The sequence below is a fragment of the Crotalus tigris genome, unplaced genomic scaffold (assembly GCF_016545835.1).
Source record: "Crotalus tigris isolate CLP2741 ecotype Arizona unplaced genomic scaffold, ASM1654583v1 scf7180000024434.1680833, whole genome shotgun sequence".
Lineage (NCBI taxonomy): Eukaryota > Metazoa > Chordata > Lepidosauria > Squamata > Viperidae > Crotalus > Crotalus tigris.
The window spans coordinates 190,735-213,138 of NW_024100602.1; the positions used below are offsets into that span (position 1 = coordinate 190,735).

At 41.5% G+C, this 22,404-nt stretch overlaps 1 protein-coding gene across 3 annotated transcripts in view; it reads right to left on the reverse strand.

Moving 5' to 3' along the window:
• Positions 1-2,344: 2,344 nt before the first annotated feature.
• Positions 2,345-22,404, reverse strand: part of AASDH (aminoadipate-semialdehyde dehydrogenase) — a 29,588-nt gene continuing 9,528 nt past the window's right edge. For all 3 annotated transcript variants that reach the window (XM_039331124.1, XM_039331126.1, XM_039331125.1), the window contains 8 exons: positions 21,159-21,331; positions 17,788-17,977; positions 14,226-14,341; positions 12,255-13,011; positions 11,129-11,292; positions 9,098-9,223; positions 7,151-7,282; positions 2,345-2,951 (listed from right to left, as the gene is read on the reverse strand). In XM_039331124.1, coding sequence (XP_039187058.1) covers positions 2,553-2,951; positions 7,151-7,282; positions 9,098-9,223; positions 11,129-11,292; positions 12,255-13,011; positions 14,226-14,341; positions 17,788-17,977; positions 21,159-21,331 — 2,057 coding nt within the window. In that variant the 3' untranslated portion in view covers positions 2,345-2,552. The remainder of the gene's footprint in view (positions 2,952-7,150; positions 7,283-9,097; positions 9,224-11,128; positions 11,293-12,254; positions 13,012-14,225; positions 14,342-17,787; positions 17,978-21,158; positions 21,332-22,404) is intronic.

The following is a 22,404-nucleotide window of genomic DNA, read 5'->3' on the forward strand; positions in this document are numbered from 1 at the left end:
CTGACTCATATTTATGACGGTTGCAGTGTACCGGGATTATGTGATCGTCTTTTGCGACCTTCTGACACGCGAAGTCAATGGGGAAACCAGATTCACTTAACAACTGCAGTGATCCACTTAACAAGTGTGGCAAGAAAGGTTGTAAAATGGGACAACATTCACTGAACAGAGGTCTCGCTTACAACAGAAATTTTGGACTCAATTGTACAAGGAGAGGAGAAAAAGGGTGACTGAGCAATGCTTTTCTCTCAAGAGTTTTGCTGAAATGTCTTGAGACCAAGTAAAATCCAGTTTCGAAATGGATAATCAATGCTTCAAGATCACACTAAATCATAAGATGGCTGGCTTATTTTTGGTTTAAAGTGGTAAATAAACCAATCATAATTTTGCAAATCTTGTTTTGCTGTTTTTAGGCCTTCCATTAAGACATACAATGATTCAATTAGAATCCATATTTCAAAAGGTTCCTATGTATCATTATTCTTTGTAGGGTATTACTCTTCCATACCATACAGCAGTGATGGCGAACCTTTTAGAGACCGAGTGCTCAAACTGCAGCCCAAAACCCACTTATGCATCGTTGGGTGCCGGGTGGGCGTGGCCCATTGGCTGGGTGGGGCGGCGGTGGTAACGGCAGACTGGGTGGGACTAAAAAGTTCAATCAATCAATTCCAACTTTGCAAGATTTTTTTTCCTGCAAGAAGTTGAACTGACCGATTGAACCTTTTTTTTTTTTTTTTTTGCACACGGTGGTGGAGGCCTAAAGTGAAAAGGTTTTATAAAACCAAGCTGAAGATCTAGGACTGGGTGACGACGTGCATGCCCACAGAGAAGGCTCTGAGTGCTGCCTCTGGCACCCATGCCATAGGTTCACCACCATTGCCATATAGCAATATCATTATATAACGATAATCATATGATTATACAGAATATTATAATATCCTTGTTATAGCACCTTAAATAAAAAGAGCATGTCACAGGTTCCGACTAATGAAACACTTCAAAGAACTTTCAGGCATGTTTCCTAAAGTTTTATTTCAGAGCTACAATTTTGCCAGTCACCATGATGGACGTGTTGATGCCAGAATCTGATTTCCTTTCGCTGGCATCAAGCTTTTCTTGCTAAACCCTTCCCTTCTCATGCAGTCACAGGTCACATTATCCAATTAGTGTGAAGGTCAAAAGTTTACTTCCTCTTTCTTTCCCTTTTTTCCCCTCCACTCTAAGCTAAGTATTAACCCAATAAATACCAGACAGTTTTGCATATTGTCAAAGCAAGAATATACAGTATTTGCAGCATTGACAGAGCAGCTATAAGAAAGGAAATCTTGCATATTCTCTGAAATCAATGTAAATTGATGTCATAAACGCTTAGTCTTTTGATAATATCTTTCCAACCTTCATAATTATACTTAGAATTTTAGTATACTGTAAGATTTATCATATACCAAAATCTCATGAACTTGAACATGTAATTTCTTTAGATATGTGTAATATCCAATACTTGAAACTCAACATTAAGACTTGAAACTCAACATTAAGAAAACCAAAATCATGGCATCTGGCCCTCTCAATTCCTGGCAAATAGATGGGGAAGAAATGGAGGTAGTGACAGATTTTATTTTTCTGGGCTCAAAGATCACCTCAGATGGGGACTGCAGCCAAGAAATTAAAAGACGCTTGCTCTTGGGGAGAAAAGCTATGGCAAATCTAGACAGCATACTAAAAAGCAGAGACATCACCCTGCCAACAAAAGTGCGTATAGTCCAGGCCATGGTTTTCCCAGTTGCAATGTATGGCTGTGAAAGTTGGACCATAAGAAAGGCTGAACGCCAAAGAATTGAGGCCTTTGAACTATGGTGCTGGAGAAAACTCCTGCGAGTCCCTTGGACTGCAAGGCGTTCAAACCGGTCAGTCCTAGAAGAGATCAACCCCGACTGCTCTTTAGAAGGCCAGATCCTGAAGTTGAAACTCAAATACTTTGGCCACCTAATGAAAAGGAAGGACTCACTGGAGAAGGGCCTAATGCTGGGAAAGATTAAGGGGACGACAGAGAATGAGATGGCTGGATGCAGTCACTGAAGCAGTAGGTGTGAACTTAAATGGACTCCAGAAGATGGTAGAGGACAGGAAGACCTGGAGGAACATTGTCCATGGGGTCGCAATGGGTCGGACATGACTTCGCAATTAACAACAACAACAATATCCAATAACATTTTTCACACAGCCTAATTTTGGGCCTGAAGCCTGCACCCTAGTCACAACCCCAAATAATTTCTGCCAAAAATATGTTATATTTAGCTATGCAATGTGTTAAATTTTTAAATAAATCAATATTCATCAGTTTGGTTTCCAGAAGAATCATATTCTGTTTTGGATGTAACACTCCATACACAGCACTAACTCCCAGATTTCTAGGGGTTTTGACTTGGTAGTTTAAAATGCTTTAAATCAAGTGCCAAATTAATGTTGTTCCCCTAAATGTTGGACCAAAAAGTTCATACTAAGGAAACATTTAGCTCTCAAGTAGAAAATATAAAAAAAGCTCATTGTTACAGAGTTCTATTAGCTTTAGATAAACAGAGATCTAAACAATAAAGATAATTGTTTCTACATCCTACAACAATGGTCGATCCCCAGGTGACAGGGGAAGAGAAGACCTCCCCTGGAAGTTCTCCTCTACCTTCGGCCACTCCAGTCTTAGCATTCAGGATCCATATTCTGCCATCTGTAGATGTCACCACCAGAAATATTTTACTGTCCAAATTAGGACTACAGAAAACAAATGGAGTTGCATAAACTCTTGAGGTGGTTTCAAACTTCCATAATACATTTCCTTCCCTGTTACAGCAATAAATAAAGCAGTCATGGGACCCAAAGAATATATCTCTGGAAAAAGGTGAAACACAGGGTGATGAAAAGATTGGTCCACTGCTGGAAAATGCCCAAACCTGTAGGACAATAATGAGAAATTAAACAGGTTATTGAAATTTCACTTAGTGTTGACAGAATCATTGCATACATTGTAATGAATTTATGATGCATATACAAGCATTCAACTTTATTGCCATGTTTACAAAATATCTAAGAAATGGGCTAATTCTTCTAATTCATTATATATCTCAATATATATCATACTCAAACAAATAAATTGCATTTTTGTGTATTTTTTGCTTATTGAGAGGGCCTGCTGAACATATAACCAACTGTTTCAATTTAGAATCAGCAATGATCCTACTGGGCATGCCAAACAAATTAGAACATTTTAAAAGAATATATTTCATGGAACCACAAGTAATTTAGTAGAACAAGAATTGTACCATTGTTCTCTGGGGAATATACCAAGGTTATATTGGAAATGAAGATAGTGCAATGATAATTTGGACAATCATTTCTCTAGCATAGTCTTGGTCAATGCATAGTTCTCCAACAGCATAGATCAGTGATGGTGAACCTTTTAAAGACCGAGTGCCCAAAATGCAACCCAAAACCCACCTATGCATTGTCGGGTGCCGGGTGAGTGTGGCCCATTGGCTGGGCGTGGCTGCGGTGGTAACGGCAGACTGGGTGGGATTAAAAAGTTCAATCAATCAATTCCAACTTTGCAAGATCTTTTTTTTCCCGTGAGAAGCTGAAATTGACTGATTGAACCTTTTTTTTTTTTTTTTTGCACACGGCGGCGGAGGCCTAACACGAAAAAGTTTTATAAAACCCAGCTAAGGCCTAGGACTGGGGTGATGGCGCGCGTGCCCACAGAGAGGGCTCTGAGTGCCGCCTCTGGCACCCGTGCCATAGGTTCGCCACCACTGGCATAGATCATTGTACTGTAGAACAATCTATCATTGAACTCAAGTCAAAGGAAGAACCTTGAATGTAATCCTAACATCAAGACCAATTTCAACAGGTTGCTGGCTGGTGGGGATCGCCTCAGCGGCAATTCAAAACTTCGGTGCTGAAGTCCTCAGGAAGGTGAGTAAAGCTTCTGGGGGATTGTAATTGAAAGAAGAGGGCACGTAGGAACGTGTGGAGCCTGCCAGCCCGGCTAGGCAGGCAGTCTTGGACAAGAAAAAACTAGCTTTATCTCCAAGCATGATCAGAATAATATAAATAATATAATAATATAAATCAAAAGGAATAAGAATAACTACTGTAATCTTCTGCTCCAGGAGCTGAAGAAAAACGCGTCCTTAGAGCGAAGAGACTAAGTCTAAACTGGGGTGCAAATGGCACAGCAGGGGCGGTACTACGCTTCAGACTTAGTCTGATTGGAGCAGGTAGATTAAGACAACCCATCCGTGGATTCTCCATCCAATCATCCTGGAGAACAATCCATCACTGAACTCAAGTCAAACGAAGAACCTTGAATGTAATCCTAACATCAAGACCAATTTCAACAGGTTGCTAAGTGAGAAACTCTCAGGAACTCAAGCCTTGCAATCACGGTTGATTTCAAAAGAAAGTTCCAACAAAACCAAGATGGTCAAATCTTTCCAGAATGATTTAAAATCACAATAAAAAGAACCTCAGTTAGAATGCATATCACAAAACAAGCAGGTAGCAACAAGTTGGATCCTCTTATGAATTAGTAACAAGTTAAAAAAAAACCATGAAACCAGACTCTAGAACAGTGGTTCTCAACCTTTTTAATGCCGCGACCCCCAACCGGTCGTAAGTCGAGGACTACTCAACTGGTCGTAAGTCGAGGACTACTCAACTGGTGCAGCACCGTTTGCAGAATGGGACTTTTGGCGGGCTCAGCAGGGCAGAGACAGCCTGGACAATTCCTATTGGCTTTTGAAAGCCAATAGAATTAAACTCTATTCAAGAGAGTCTATTCTATTGGCTTTCAAAAGCCAATAGAATAAAAGGGAGTAGCACAGCTAAGGAAAAGGGGAGAAAAATGGCGGACTGCGTTGTTTGGCGACCCCCGTGAAATGGTCGTTCGACCCCAAATGGGGTCCCGACCCACAGGTTGAGAACCACTGCTCTAGAAGTAAATGAATGTTCTTACATTCTTTATTACTGTATGCAAAGAGGGGGGGGGAGTCTGTTAAGCAACTGTACTGAATAGTGTGCTGGTTTATAAATGATTTAGAATTATAAACGATCCGGGCTGTAACCATGTTTGCAAATAATATGAAATTATTGAAGATGGTAAAAATGAAACTAGACAATCTTGGAAGAGCTACAGATTTCTGCAGAGGAGAGACTGAGATGACAATCACTGACCCATTCAACTAGGGACTGGGCCAACTTGAGGCCTTTAACTAATTGCTGGAAATAATGCAGAAAAAGTAACCCTAAATATAATGGAAGTTTCTTTTTCATAGAACAGCTTCCTTACAAGGACAACAAGAAATTTTCAGTATGTGACTTTTTTTAAAACAAAAAACAATCCAGATAATTTATTTTATTTTATTTATTTATTTATTTATTTATTAAAATTTATAGACTGCCCCACTCCCGCAGGACTCCGGGCGGCTAACAATAAAAACACAGTATAACTTAACAAGACAAACAATACAGTAACATTCATCCAGGGGTCAGATTTTATAAACCCCAGGCCTGCGGAAAACCAACAGGGTGGGAGTGGTCCTAATCTCCGGGGGGAGCTGGTTCCAAGACGTGGGCGCCATCACAGAGAAAGCCCTCCCCCGCGGCCCCGCCAAATGGCACTGCTTGGCCGACGGGACCTGAAGGAGGCCCAGCCCGTGGGATCTAACCGGACGAAGGGAACTATGAGGTAGTAGGCAGTCTCGCAAATAGCCTGGCCCTGAGCCATATAGAGCTTTAACCACTAGAGATCCATCTCTTGGCCAGATTCTCAGCTTGGAAAACAGCTCAACCATCTTTCTGTTAATTTAGATGTGGAGTGGGGTGCATTGCAACCAGTTCCTGATTCTCCACCTTCCCAATGTTTAGCATAGGAAATACAGAAATGCTGTTGGTTCTTGTGACATCTGGAAAAACCAGAATGCCTCAACATTTCCAGGAGAGTTATGTCATTATAAAAGGACAAAGCCCATGCGAATCTGCAGAAATCAGCACGAGGGTGTCCAAATTGTACTCTTTATAAACTGGGTTATTAGCTTTACAGAATTTCACTAGAATGGAAGAAATGTAAATTTACCAGTGCGTCATAGGAATCAGTATGGGGATTTAAAGGGTTTCTTTAGATCAGTGGTTCTCAACCTGTGGGTCGGGACCCCATTTGGGGTCGAATGACCATTTCACGGGGGTCGCCAAACAACGCAATCTGCCATTTTTCCCCCCTTTTTCTTAGCTGTGCTACTCCCTTTTATTCTATTGGCTTTTGAAAGCCAATAGAATAGTCTCTCTTGAATAGAGTCTAATTCTATTGGCTTTCAAAAGCCAATAGGAATTATCCAGGCTGTCTCTGCCCTGCTGAGCCCGCCAAAAGTCCCATTCTGCAAACGGTGCTGCACCAATTGAGTAGTCCTCGACTTACGACCGGTTGAGTAGTCCTCGACTTATGACTAGTTGGGGGGTTGCGGCATTAAAAAGGTTGAGAACCATTGCTTTAGGTCATAGCAAAGGCTTCCTCAGTCCAGTTTGGTACAGTCTCAGGGATCTTTTCTCAGTGGCATTCTATGCTCAGTCACTATGATGTCACTATTCTACTTATTATATATATTTCTTTGTTTCTTTGTTACCTTCTAGGAGGAGGCTTCATGGTATCTGAAGCAGAACATCCAGATTCAGTCACAGTTTTATTTCATACATTATTAACCTTGTGAACTCTAAAGCTTCCTCCTCCTGCTATGTATTCAAGATGGACAGTGATCTATCTATCTATCTATCTATCTATCTATCTATCTATCTATCTATCTATCTATCTATCTATCATCTACCTACCTACCTACCTACCTACCTGCCTGCCTGCCTGCCTGCCTGTCTATCATCTATCCAGCCATTTCCTATCAGTAGAGCCCAAATAGGATCAAGATATATATGGGAGAGTTGCTTACATAATTATAAAAAGGCAAAATGTTTAAATACACAGGAAAATGACAAACCCACGTAAGTATGCATTCTTTGCAATTATTTACATGAAGTTAATAGTAAAAAAAACCAGATTAAATTAATTGTGGTAGAAGTTTCAACTATTCAATAATACAATAATTTTAACCTTTTCTCCGAAGTGACTATAGCAGTATAAATTTCCATCCACGCAGCCAACATATACGTAATCTTTGTCACAATGGGGTGATGAGAAGACAGGTTTTCCACAAACGGTTTTCCAAACAGTTTTCCCCATAACCTGCAAAAGCAAACAATTAACACCAGCTGCCTTTTACGACGCTCCAAATGTTTAAACTAATGGGAAATTAAGGCACCCAGACAAAGACTGGAAACAAGCAAACATAGTAACTAACTAACTAACTAACTAACTAACTAACTAACTAACTAACTAACTAACTAAAAAGCAACCGGGGGGGGGGGGAGAATTTTCCTAAGTTCAGGTTCACAGAAACACCTATATGTCAACCTTACAAAGTAGATCATAGTAGAAAACAAGGCCATATAGCAGTGGTTCTCAACCTGTGGGTCGGGACCCTATTTGGGGTCGAACGACCATTTCACGGGGGTCGCCAAACAAGGCTGTCTGCCATTTTCCCCCCCTTTTCTTTGGCCAGGCCCCTGGCACCCGGTGATGTATAAGTGGTTGGGGGTCACCACAACATGGGGAACTGTATTATGGGGTCACGGCATTAGAAGGGTTGAGAACCACTGCCATATAGGATGGGACTACTTTTATTGTAAGAGCTATAGTTACAGAATCTTGCAAGTCGGAATGTGCTTCCCGCTCCCTCAGGTCATCTACATGAGTTAGGGAAGGCCCTGTTTTCTCAAATTACTTTGCTGGCCTGAGCTCAAGCCCTGCTTAAGCAGATTTTTCCTGTCCTTCAAGGTCAATCCCTATACCTCCTACTCATAGGAATCTCTCTCTAAAACAGATTAACAAAGGAGCAACCACCTCCATTTCTGCAGGAGTTTGATTGCCCCTGCTTTCTTATTATATTCCATATATTTTAAAGAAAAAGCATCAATGGTTGAAATAAGATATCGTGGAATCATATTAAATAATGAAGAGTGCTTGTTCAGTATCGCAGTATAAGACCTCTGCAAAAGCACTCACTTAATTTTTACTTGTGTACATCTCTGTATATACTACACCAGTGATGGCGAACCTTTTAGAGACCGAGTGCCCAAACTGAAACCCAAAACCCACTTATGTAGCGTCGGGTGCTGGGTGGGCGTAGCCCACTGACTGGGTGTGGCCAATTGGGTGGGTGTGGCTGCGGTGGTAATGGCAGACTGGGTGGGACTAAAAATTTCATTCAATCAATTCCAACTTTGCGATCTTTTTTTTCCTGTGAGAAGCTGAAATTGATTGATTGATTGATTGAACCTTTTTGTTTTCCACATGGTGGTGGAGGACTAAAGCGGAAAGGTTTTATAAAACCCAGCTGAAGGCCTAGGACTGGGGCAATGGCGCACGTGCCCACAGAGAGGGCTCTGCATGCCACCTGTGGCACCTGTGCCATAGGTTCGCCACCATGGTACTACACCATTTTGCATAGTTTGTTACGATTCCACAAGAATTAAATTTACAAGGAGCTGATCAGTAAAATAATAAGCTTCTGATCCCTTAACACAGTGGTTCTCAACCTGTGGGTCGGGACCCCATTTGGGGTCGAACGACCATTTCACGGGGGTCACCAAACAAGGCTGTCCGCCATTTTTTTCCCCTTTTCTTTGGCCACGCCCTTGGCACCCGGTGATGTATAAGTGGTTGGGGGTCACCACAACATGGGGAACTGTATTAGGGGGTCGCGGCATTAGAAAGGTTGAGAACCACTGCCTTAACATGTGCCATTTGTATAATTACTTTGAATTAATATATGCTAAGGTAGTTGGAAAACCTGGCATCAGAAAAAAAAACAGGGGTATATGTTCAGTAACTGTAATGTCATTATCAAAAGTCTCCTTCTCTGTAGCCCCTTTATTTGGAGATTTTAACACCTTTAGTGAATCCAGAACTTCATGCATGCAGAACTAGAAAGTTACGTACAGGGTTAACAGCAAGCAGCAGTCCTCCCAGGGTACCAACGTACAGGTGATGTGGCAACAGATTTAGATGAGGAGAAGAAAATATGCCTCCAGATTCACAGTGTAACCTCCAAACACATTCCTTCTTCTGTCAAAATAACAACATTTACATTTCAGTATTGTGACTCACCTTAATTTAAGGTTAACATACAGGATCTTACTGTAGAGCAATCCATTTCAAAATACTATATTCTCTTTATGTGAATCTTTTATGCTCAGGGTTTTTGGTGGGTTTTTTTTTCATTCAATCGTATATGATTCAGAGGTTGCCTGGACAAATCCCTGCAGTTTTCTTGGCAAGATTTTTCAGAAGTAGTTTGCCATCCATCCAAGGTCATTCAATCTTTTTGACTAAGGCAGGGCCAGAACTTGCTGGTCTCCTGGTTTCTATACTGGCTTTCTTGCGCTCTGTAGCAATTCCTAAATCTATATCAGTTCCAACATTGTTATTTTGATTATTACACATTATAGTAGTCAAATAGTTACTATCACATCAGTATTTAAATTGCTTCTCTCCAGAAGAACGATCCGCTGTCTATCATAAACTAACCACAAAATACACAAGGATGTACCTTAAATATTCTGTTTAAAATAATGCTGCAGCATAGCTTGCGTGCATAATAAAGGTAGCATAACAAGCAGCAAACTCTTGCTTGGTGTAGGCCAGTGGTGGCGAACCTATGGCACGGGTGCCAGAGGCGGCACTCAGAGCCCTCTCTGTGGGCACACGTGCTGTCGCCCCAGCCCTGCCTCCCCCCGCAGCCCCCTTCTCACCAGCAGCCCCCCTGGAGGAGAGTCGCTCCCCGGCGTGGCCTGCACAGAGCAGTGCATCCAAGAACATAGCCAGACAGCAGGGACCAGACTCCGCCCTCCGACCAGCGTGCAGATGATGCTGAAGGATGTGGGTGGAGGGCGTGGCTGCCATGGCGCTGCAGGGCCACCCGGGCAATCTGTGGTGGGCTATGGAGGCGGTGTGTGGTCCTACGGGCAGGCAGGGCAGGGGGCGGGCAAGGGTGGAGCAGGCAGGATGGGAGGCGGCGCAGGGGCAGGCGGTGGTTTTGGGGCACTCGGTCTCTAAAAGGTTCGCCATCACTGGTGTAGGCAATGGAGGAAACAATGAATGAAGAACCACAGGCTGCAAATGTGTATGCTCTTTCATGGTTTTTTTTTTTTTTCCTCAGCAGAAGCAAAAAAATAATGGCGTGGTTAAATAATTAAACAGCTAGCATTGTCAGTGCTGTATTTTGGCAGATTTAAAACAAGAAGTGGTGCCTAATTTTTTTTAATAATTCCATAAAAACCAAAGCAAGGCTAATAGCTGATTGTGATCTATAGCTCCTGTTGACAATATATTCTGGAACTGGAGTTAGATTTTTAAACATCAATATCTAAGGCTGCAGTTCTAAGTGCTCTGATTTGGCATTCGATATGAAATGGATACTAGGCTGGAAGTATCATTAATGCCAACAGTCCTAGGTGTGTTTTTAATTTTGTTCCTTTGAGTCAGTCTTCATTCCTGCTGACTACCTGACAGATGCACGGAGTTTTCTTGGCAACATTTTCGAACCGGTGTGCCATGATCTTTTTCTTAGGATTGAGCGAGAGGGAGTGACAGACCCGAAATAAACTGAGGTGGCTTCATCCCTAAGGAGGGATTAAGACTATAACTCACAGTCCCTTGGTTTCTAGCTCAGTGCCCTTAACCCAGTGGATCCCACTAGCTTTGTGGACCGGTGGCAGCAGTGGGGGGAAAGGGGGGGGGAAAGAGAGGATGGTTCCACTTTAGCAACGGGTAAGCGCACACACGCAATTCCATTTGTGCAAGTGGAGGGCACGCACACACGCCGCTTGGACAAATGGAGCTTTGTGCAGGCACTCAACTGCCACTTGTGCAGCCCAGTTCCGAAAGGGCTGTGGCCTGGCGGTTGGGGATCCCTGCCTTAACCAAACTGGACAAAACTAGCTCTCGACATTGACATTCACGTTTACTTACATATATATCCAAAGCATATATATGCTGGTCATGAGATCCAATAAAGACTAATCCCGTGGAAGGATCTAAAGCGGGAGAACTTTTCACGGCATCTTCCGTGGGAAATGCCCAGTGGACTTCCCCATTACTGTTTCGGAGAACATATACCAATCCGTTGTAACAACCTGCATAAAATCACGGCCAGAGAAAACAGGTGCATTTGGAAAAGTGTTCTAATCAGAGATGCGAAAAATATTTTCAAGTTCAAAACAGACAGTTCTGATCACAAGAAAAGTCTGCATGCCTTGTGGTGAAAATTGGCAAGGCAGGCATATGCCAAAGGATCAGAGTTTGGATTGTAACACTATGTCCACCATCTTGCCAATGCTGATCTTTCTCTGGAGCCCCCTGGTGCTGACGCTTTTCTGACTCTGCAGGAGGGGGGGTCTAATCTCAAAGTATTTTTCACATTGAGTACCTGTATATACTTATTTCATTTGCAGCAGACAAAATTAAACCAGTTTCCAAACATTCAAACAATTAAGGTGAATTCATAAAGTCATCACTGTTGAATCTACAATACTGTTCACTCATGAATGAAGGCAAATATACGTGTCCCAGGATAATGTTGCAGGATCCAACCAGGGAGCAGAGGTTTAGTCTTCCGAGTTTTCGGACTTGTGCTGGAGCCCATCCTCCAAAGGCACAGGTGCCAAACTCGTCACATCATGTGACGTGTCACGATGTATCGTGACTTTTTTTCACATTGCTGGAGCTGGGGTGGGCGCGGCCTCTGCATGATGCAACTGGCCCACGGGCCGCCAGTTTGACACCCCTGTCCTAAGGGCTTGGCAGCACAAGGAAACAACAGCCAATGACTTGATAGTTAGTCATCAACACCCCAATCAACACCTAAAAGGCCACATACAACGGGCACACTATAAATACCACACATAGAATAGCCCATAGCAGAAGTTCCCTGAAAATGAGCTCCAGGATGAATCCAGAAGCTCAGAAGACTAAACCTCTGGTCCTGGTGTCCGATCAAGATTGGATCCTGCAACACTGTTCATTGCATTTTATGTTCCAAAATATTACTGTCTGATTTTGCCACTTATGCTTACTACCAAGGATTTGGAATACTTACCAACCACAATGAAGTTTCCGCACTTAGATATGCACGCGGAGGACTCAACCCGGCCTGCAAGGTTCCTTGTCCATTTCACTTTGCCTGAATATAAGTCAATCGCTTGAATCGCTTGGGAATGAGATCCAATATAAACAAAAGCAGACAATGCGTCAGGAATTGGGATTACAAGCAGCGGAGAGGCATCAACACATTTGCCGAGGTCCGAGGTCCATCTTATGTGCACCGTTAGTTTGGGGGTAATTTCACCAAGGTATGCGTCACTCAAATTTTCTCCAGCAGAATAACCTTCTGTTATATTTACACTGACATTGCTCTTTTGCAACACTCCATTCTTTTCTGCCTGTTCTGCTTCAATCTGGTTCGTCACAGGCTCACTGACAGACACCAAGTGGTTTCCACGACTTACTGCAATAAAACCTATGGTGGCTACTTCGGTTTTCAGGGAGCTTTCGGAGTTAAGCTCCACACACTTATTATTGGGTTCTTCACTGGGAGGGCCACCCAGTTTTCTTTTTACTGCACCATGACTGCTTATAGAAAGGTGGTCACTTGGGAAAGCTGCTTTTAGGACATGTTTGTAGATCTCACTAATGGAATGATTGAGAATAATTTCTATTAAGTCAGGAATAGGCCTACCTACCATACGTTCAATTTCATCATGAAGCTGCAGCAATTTTAAAGAATCCCCACCGCTAGGCAAGAACTGTGACTCTTCCAAAATACAACTGGAACCATCTGGAAGATTAAGAACAGACTGGGAGCAGAGGGAGAGAAAGGAAGAAACAAATGGTTGTCATGTATGCATTAACTTACATCAGACGTACGTACCTAGTAGCAAAGCAAGTGAATAATCTACAAAGCAGTAGGGACCCAACAGACTCAAAGAGAAACAAGGACAGGCTATAGACCAGGGGTAGGCAACCTTGGCTCTTTTATGATTCCTGGACTTCAACTCCCAGAATTCCTGAGCCAGCCACGCTGAGGGGAAAGGGAGAGGTTTCCAAGCTGAGCCATGCTGGCTCAGGAATTCTGGGAGTTGAAGTCCACGAGTCATAAAAGAGCCAAGGTTGCCTACCCTTGCTATAGACATTACTTAAGAAGAGACATCAGCTCTCTGAAGCTAGGTAAGAACACTATCTTTTAATCTTTTAAAGCAGATAAAAACCTCTGGGAAAAAGAAAGCAACAGTATTAAAATGAAATGATGAGAACAAAGTCACCATATGAGCAAAGTTGTAACTGACTCATATGCTTAATTTCCATGGACATTTCTGGGTACAGTATCTGATCAAATTTTATGCATTACAGGTTGAACATCTTAGTAGAATAAAATGGATAGGAACTTCTATAAAGGATTGTAGCCACTTTTATAATTTTACAGTATATAGGGAAACAACATGCAAGCACCTTAGAAGGATGCAACCTATTGGAATGCATATGTTGCCACTTGCATATGGATTCTAGCTCATGAAAATTAGAAGCTCAATGTTTAGTTTAATTTAATCCTGTTCTGATGCTTGCTTATTAGACAGGGCGCTAATCTTCAACATGTCTTCTCACTTATAACAAATTAGAAACAGGTGCAGTGAATAAAACAGATATTTTGAATATTTGATATTCAATCTATGCAGAAAAGCTGGATCTGTTGGATTATTTTGCTCATACTTTTATTTAAAAAATGAGTCACGTTTCAACTTATCCCAGAGAGGCAAGCATTAATGGCTCATTGGGCACAGCATTATTCATTACAACTGCTTACCATTATCTGAGTTCTGAGTTTTTAGGAAAATATAATGATTTCTCCAAAGCTGTTGCAAAGAATCCAAGTCAATGAGAGAAGCTATAGCACATACCATGTGGAGATCCAAGAATATTTATTCCTGTTTTTTTCTCTCTTGTTCAAATGACTAAAATATGGATACTTAAGAGAATTCTTATGGTATGTGAATAATGCAGTTTAATGGACTACCTGCCAGAGACCCTGTAAGCTTTCCCACAGTTCTTGTTCGCTTAGTGTGCTGTCGCTTTTTCGAGAATTCAGGTGGCTGCTGTAAATCTGGTTCAGCTTGGACACATCAATTTTGCCTTGGCACAAAGCAAAAAATAAAACAGGTTTTCATTATATTAAAACAAAACAGTCCTATTATCTTTACTGTAATTTAACACTGCACTGCAGGCACAATCCACGTGTGTTTGAGTCCACAAATGACATTAGTGAAAGTACAACTACAATCAATACACACACACACACACACACATACACACACACACATTCAGACACTTACTTTAAAATAATACAGATATATCTGAATAAGAAATGTAAGAACATCATCATAGCATGCAGTGTCTGAATGCTGAGACTCTGGTTAGAACACAAATCAGCGGTACACAGATTAGCTATCAATTCAAGTTAGCCGGACTTCTTACATACTACTAAAATAATGCTTAGGATCATCCAACACAGATTATAGCGCTAAATGGTACGGAAATGCCAGATGTTTAAGCCGGCATTAGAATAAGTCAAAGAACAAGAAACATTATTGCTGATGTACCCTAGAAAATTGAGAAAACCAAAGAATAACAAAAGGAAGACAGTAATGTGCTTTCTTTTGCCTTGGACTGGGCCAACCATGTCAAGTCGAGGAACCTGCTTAGAAAAATGGGAATCTCAGAACACCTCATTGTCTTCACGCAACACCTATATATAATTCAAAAAGGTTGAGCGCCAAAGAATTGAGGCCTTTGAACTATGGTGTTGGAGAAGACTCCTGTAAGTCCCCTGGACTGCAAGGTGATCAAAGTGGTTAGTCCTAGAGGAGATCAGCCCTAACTGCTCTTTAGAAGGCCAGATCCTGAAGCTGAAACTCAAGTACTTTGGCCACCTAGTGAGAAGGAAGGATTCACTGGAGAAGAGCCTGATGCTGGGAAAGATTGAGGGCAAGAGAAGAATGGGACGTCAAAGAATGAGGTGGCTGGATGGAGTCACTGAAGCAGTAGGCATGAGCTTAAATGGACGCCAGACGATGGTAGAGGACAGGAAGGCCTGGAGCAACGTTGTCCATGGGGTCGCGATGGATCGGACACGACTTCCCAACTAACAACAACAAATATATAATTCAGGAAGCCACAGTCTGGATCAAGCACAGAGAAATAGACTGACTCCAGGTCATCAAGGGAATGAGGTACGACTGTGTACTTTTTTAGAATGTGTAAATGGTGGATAGCTTCCGTCTTATGCCATCAGCTTTCCTAGCAAACCAACCAGCAGTCAAGAAATACTCCACAAACTAAAACTTGGTACACTAATCAAAAAGGCCTTGGAAAATATATTCAGATGTACAGGTAGTCCCCGACATAAGACCACAATTGAGCCCAAAATTTCTGTCACTCAACAAAACATTTGTTAAGTGAGTTTTGCCCCATCTTTCTTGACACAGCTGTTAAGTGAATAACATTATTGTTAAGCGAACTTGGCTTCCCCGTTGACTTTGCTTGTCAAAAGGTTGCAAAAGCTGATCACATGACCCCGGGACACTGCAACGGTCGTAAATATGAACCAGTTGCCAACCATCCGAATATTGATCACGTGACCACGGGGAGGCTGCAACGCTCATAAAAATTGTCATAAGTCACTTTTTTCAGTGCCATTGTAACTTTTGAACGGTCACTAAATGAACTGTTGTAACTTGAGGAGTACCTGTATTTCCACAAATATGAGAATGGTACAGGGAATAGTTCTCCGTGTGAGACTCTATGGAAGTTAAATTTGGATAAGGAAAAGTAGAAAAAGTGTTGATGCTTTTGAACTCTGGAGAATACCCTGGAGAGCCAAGCAAAGAAACGCGAGGGAATCCAGACTTCTCACTTGAGGCACAAATAACCAGACACAAATGATGATCATTCTCAACTCCCTTCAGGAGTCTATAATGCTGGGGAAAGTGGAAAGGGAAAGAGGATGACCAGAAGCAAACTGGTCATGAACGCACGCGAAGACCTGAAGGACCAGAAACGAACAGGTCATCCTGGAGAAAATGTCTGTATGTGATCCGTAAGAATTGACTTGACGCTGACTGGATGGCACATAATCAGTCTGACTTGGCTTCTCTCAGGTTTTCCTACGCCCTAAAAAAAGCTCTCAGGTTTTCCTACGCCCTAAAAAAAGCTCTTTTTGTAACAAGATGTTCCAATAAAATGTTATTTACATTTGGAAGCCTAAGAAAACACCCAATCAGTTTCTGAATTAATGAGCTAGCGTGGCAGACGGCTCCCTCGTGGGATGTTTGATCTGATTGAATTGGTGTTCTATCTGTACATTTGTTCTTGTCTGGTTTTATATCACTCTGTTTTAATTAGTTCATGCCTTCAAAGTTGTGATGGAATTGGGTGCTTATAAAGTCAATAAATAAGTAAATATAATCAAACATGGCATGTAAGCGATCCTTGACCAAAGTCTCCAGGATTGCCTGGGACACCACACATCCTCTTCACGACCTGTTTTCCTTGTCACCTTCTGAGAGGAGGCATCAGAACAGAAGCAGAACATCCAGATTCAGCCAGTTTTGTTCCATATAGCATCAAACTTGTGAACTCTCAAATCTCCTCTTTCCACTATGTGTTCAAAATGGACAGTGATTAATATTTGTGTGTGTGTGTGTATACAGTAGTGGCCAAAATTGTGGAAACCTTTTGGGAAAAGTATATTTTTGAGGTTTGATGGCTAATAACACCACTTTTTGGGGGGAGTAGTACCATAAAATTATGTATCAATGGAAAGATAATTTAATCAAGAATGTAATGCAACAAAATTTGTTCAGTTATCTGTGCTGCATTCTATGAAAAGTGATAGCCAAATAACCAGAAAAAGGAAGCACAACTTGCTTAGGTTGATATGAGGTAGCTTTCCTTCATCTGATTGTAGCCAATGAACATGAGTGTTTAGAGACCCAATCGGGTGTCATCTTGTTTTGGCAATGAGCCAATCAGATCACAGTAGGGTTCAGTGATTGATGTCATGTATTGAAGCTGAGAGGAGGACATTTGTCAGTGTGTTATGTGATCGCTATCAAGTTGGTTGGGTTTTTTTTTTGTGTTCTTTCATTTAGTGAGCTTGTAAAACGTTAATAAAATTAAAGTAATGGTGCAAAGAGTTGACTGGTTGCCCAGAAAGCGATGTAAAATAGTAGTAAGTGCATAAGGCTACAGTTATAAAGAAATTAGAAGAAAAATGGGTGGAAACTTAACCAAAGGTGGCATTTCTACTGTACACTTTTCCCAAAAGGTTTCCACAATTTTGGCTACTACTATATATATGTATGTATGTATGTGTGTATATGTGTGTCTGTGTGTGATATATATGTGGCATATATATATATGTGTGTTATGTATGTGTATTGGTAGATTTGTACTTTCTTTTGAGAGCAGGCAACAGAATTTCATTTTTAATGTGGGTTAGTATACTCATAGTAAAAAAACGACAATAAAGGTTCTTATCTTTAAAATATATATACATAGGCATATATACGTATATTTACCATGGGATGTAAATGGCAAAGTATCAATCAGCAAAACCTCATCTGGAATTGCATAGCTAGGGAGATTTTCCTGGAGCTTTTTAAAAAGATGCCTCTTTGAAACAGCTTTGGGGGCAACAAACAGAATTAATTTTTCTTGTTGGTACCATATCAAAGCGCAAGTTTCCACGGTGCAGAGGCTCTCTGCCACCTGCAAAATAAAATCAGGACGATTCTGATGAAGACCTCTATATTTTTCTTCCCCTTATAATTCAAGTAATCTTCAGTTCCACGAAAGCACAGACAATCCAATTAGTCTAATTAAAATCAAGATCAGCTGAAGTGCTGAGGACACCATCTGTTCTAAAAGGTTTTAACAGGTATTGCCAAGAAGATTGGTTCTCTGTTTCAGTGGTTCTCAACCAGTGGGCCGCAGAAACGTGGGGGGGGCGCAAAGAAGAAATATTAGGATTTAAATCTTAAGTCTTGGGGGTCTGTGGCCACAAAAGGTATTTAAAGGGGGTCCGTGGTGAAGAAAAGATTGAGAACCACTGCTCTATTTTACTCCTAACACCCGATCTCAGAATTTCCGCTTCTCTGTAGAGAAACAAACAAAAATGGAATTAAACTGAGTTTAAGTTTCATTTGACTCCTGGAGACTACATTTATTCATCAGTCAAGGAGAGAAGCAACCTAGAACTAAGGAGAAACTTTCTGACAGTTAGAACAATTAACCAGTGGAGCAATCTGCCTCCAGAAGTGGTGAATGCTCCAAAACTGGAGGTTTTTAAGAAGAGACTGGACAGCCATTTGTCCGAAATGGTATAGGGCAGTGGTTCTCAACCTTTTTAATGCCGCGACCCCCAACTGGTCGTAAATCGAGGACTACTCAACTGGTGCAGCACCGTTTGCAGAATGGGACTTTTGGCGGGCTCAGCAGGGCAAAGACAGCCTGGACAATTCCTATTGGCTTTTGAAAGCCAATAGAATTAGACTCTATTCAAGAGAGTCTATTCTATTGGCTTTCAAAAGCCAATAGAATAAAAGGGAGTAGCACAGCTAAGTAAAAGGGGGAAAAAATGGCGGACTGCGTTGTTTGGCGACCCCCGTGAAATGGTCGTTCGACCCCAAATGGGGTCCCGACCCACAGGTTGAGAACCACTGGTATAGGGTTTCCTGCCTGAGCACGGGGGTTGAACTTGATGACCTCCAAGGTCCCTTCCAACATCATCATCATCATCATTATTATTATCTACGTAGATTTATTTGAAAACAACACAGAAGTGGTTGGCCATTACTTTCTCTACTTCTAAGCTTCGCCTACAGTTCTGTAATTTCTTCATGGTCTCCCAACCACACACTAACCAGTCTGAGTCCACTTAACTTTTCATTTAATGAAGGTGAGATGTAGCAAATTACATCATTTTCAAAGTGGCTTGCTACCACATAGCAAGTCTTTTCTAAACCAAGAAAAAAAAAACCCACTAGATCTTGACTATACTCCATTGGAGTACATCACAGATATTTCTATTTTTTACCATATTATGCTAATGCTTGAAGCTCACAAAGATGTAGATGTGTTTTCTGCTGCTTGGGTCCTTAAATATGAAGCCATACTTGCTGCAACCCATCTTTGATATGGAGCAGACAGACAAATGTTTATTAGTCTTTGATCAATGTGCTTGAGATGGGATATTCTAGAATTCAGGCCTCTGCTAAATATGACACCATCCATAAAAGAAGAGTTCTTGTGATGTTCTTCTTAACAGTAGGAACACTGTATCTTTAATTTTAGTCCCTATTTTTCCGCTAGCCTCAATGAACTCACCTTGATTCAATTATTCTTTGAGATTCTCCTTCTTTGACACCTTAGTATTATGGTTGGAGACAATTTTATTGCAAGTAATAAACATTGCTTGCACTGTTTATGAACTCAGCAATTGTCTTCATTTTATATCGTTGCCCCATCATGAATTATCATAATTATTTGAAACCAAAACCAGTTCTATTTTAATATAAAAACTATAGGCACTCATTAATTCGATGGGGTAATAAAAGAAGGATTAATTCATGTGTTAGGTATTCAAGGGACTTCTAGCAAGTTTAAATATTTAAAGATATGTTTAAATCATTAAAAAGGTAGAGACACCAGCTGAACATATATATAAGTGGTTCCACTGAATTAAATTGGCTTACTTTTTTTTTTTCAAAGAAAAACTAGACTCCCTTAAGTTGTATTTGGCACTGGGTGTCTTTGTAGGCATGCCCATCTACTTACCATGGAACTGAATAATCTTTGTTCCTTTTCAGGATGTGCTTTAAATATCCCAGTCTATCCTAGGATTTCCTAGTGGTCTCCTATCCATTTATCACCTGCTCTGCCCCATATAGGTTTTTATGAGGGGAGAAGGTTCAGCTGGTTGACTAGATGCTATCATCTGTTGTGGCTTAACTGAGATGAATTCTTTTTTTCTTTCTTTCTTGTTTAACTATGGATATGCATGATTTTTTTTTTTTTTTTGTGATGGAACATAAACAGGAGAAGTCAGCACTTTCCAAAGCCCAAGACAAGACTGCACAGTCTTGAACTGGGTGGAGGGAAAGGAAAGCGTTCATGGTAGCCACATCTCCCAAGGTATATAACTATTAGATTAAAGGTTATAGTTTTAGTTTGGTGATATTCTGTCTATTAGATGTAGGCAAATAAAGACCTGGACTCAACTGGATCTCATTGTGTTGTCTTTAGGCTTAGGCCTGACAGTTTTTTCTCCAGCACCTTCTTCTTCACATGACTTTGCACTGCTCACAGTGTAGGATCACACTGATACATTCAGGATACAGATATCCCCTTGTATTTGTTTAAGAGAACCCCTGTCTTATTTTTCTTGTCATATTGCTGCTTCTTCTCATCTTCATGAAGAGCTTTGTTTTCAAATGGCACCGTGGCTCTTAAAAGATCTTTTCTGTTGGTGGTCCTAAGGCAGGGGTCTTCAAACTTGGCCCTTTTATGACTTGTGGACTTCAATTCCCAGAATTTGCGTGCCTGGCTGAGGAATTCTGGGAATTGAAGTCCACATCATAAAAGGGCCAAGTTTGAGGACCCTTGTCCTATGGTTTCTTCCTGGTGGTTTTTCTTAAATTTATGACTTCCTAACCTTTTGATTTTTAAGCTTTCTGGTGCCCCTTATGTCATAATACAAATGGAAGTTGGAGAATATGATAGAATTCAAAACCTCGGAGTAGCTAACTAAACAGTCTGCTTCCATGTAAGTAATATCAAAGTAATCTCAAAAACTCAGGTAACATCTATGCATCCAGATTCTTCATGGCCCAAACTCACTTCTGTTATTGCTTAAAAAAAGCTTCTCATAAATAGTTAACTATTACCTCACCTGCTGTACATACTCAGTGTTGAGACGCTTGCCGTGCCGCTTAATTTGATTATCCTTCCGCCCCAAGAAAAACATTTCAGTGTTCTTAATTCTCACAAAATCTCCAGTGGCTCTCATTGTGTCCACAGGTAATGTTGTTTCATCGTCAATGAAGCAGACGCGTCCGTTTCCTCCTATGCAAAAGCAATTCTAAGTAGTAAGTCAGGCTTCTCCTTATCAATCCATATAATGCAGACTAAAAAGATCTTAAATGAGATTTATCAGCCCTGTGAGGTTCTCAGCTTTATGAGGTAGTTCAGACGCAAAGCATGCCCAGATGAGTTAAATTCTATTTTATCGTAAGGTTACATTAACAGAATCTTGCAAGTCTGAAATTATATTTCTCCCCTGTTGCTTTTACAGCCCAAGAAATTAGGGGGGGGGTCTCTTCTGAGGTGTCTGCCACACCTCCATTGCTTTTGCAGGCTTAGCTGCCTCTTATCTGACTATTATCTATTCTATGGCTCTTCCTCCTGTCTACCAAAGTTATTCCCACCTACCATTATCTCAGAATAACAGAGTTGGAAGGGACCTTGGAGGTCTTCTAGTTCCAACCTCCTGCTCAGGCAGGAAACTCTATACCAGTGGTTCTCAACCTTTTTAATGCCGCGACCCCCAACTGGTAGTAGGTCGAGGACTGCTCAACCGGTTGTAAGTCGAGGACTGCTCAACTGGTGCAGCACCGTTTGCAGAATGGGACTTTTGGCAGGCTTAGCAGGGCAGAGACAGCCTGGACAATTCCTATTGGCTTTTGAAAGCCAATAGAATTAGACTCTATTCAAGAGAGTCTATTCTATTGGCTTTCAGAAGCCAATAGAACAGCGGTTCTCAACCTATGGGTCGCGACCCCATTTGGGGTCGATCGACCATTTCTCGGGGGTCACCAAACAAGGCGATCCGCCATTTTTCCCCCTCAGGGGGCGGCGGCGCGCATGGGGGCATGGTGTGCATGGGGGGGCGCTGTGCCGCGTATGCGCGGCACTTTTGTGTGACGGGGGGCGCCGTCACACAAAAGTTGAGAACCACTGCAATAGAATAAAAGGGAGTAGCACAGCTAAGGAAAAGGGGGAAAAAATGGCGGACTGCATTGTTTGGCGACCCCCGTGAAATGGTCGTTCGACCCCAAATGGGGTCCCGACCCACAGGTTGAGAACCACTGACTTAGTTGATAATAAGAACTGTATTAACCTAATATGAGATAGTAGAT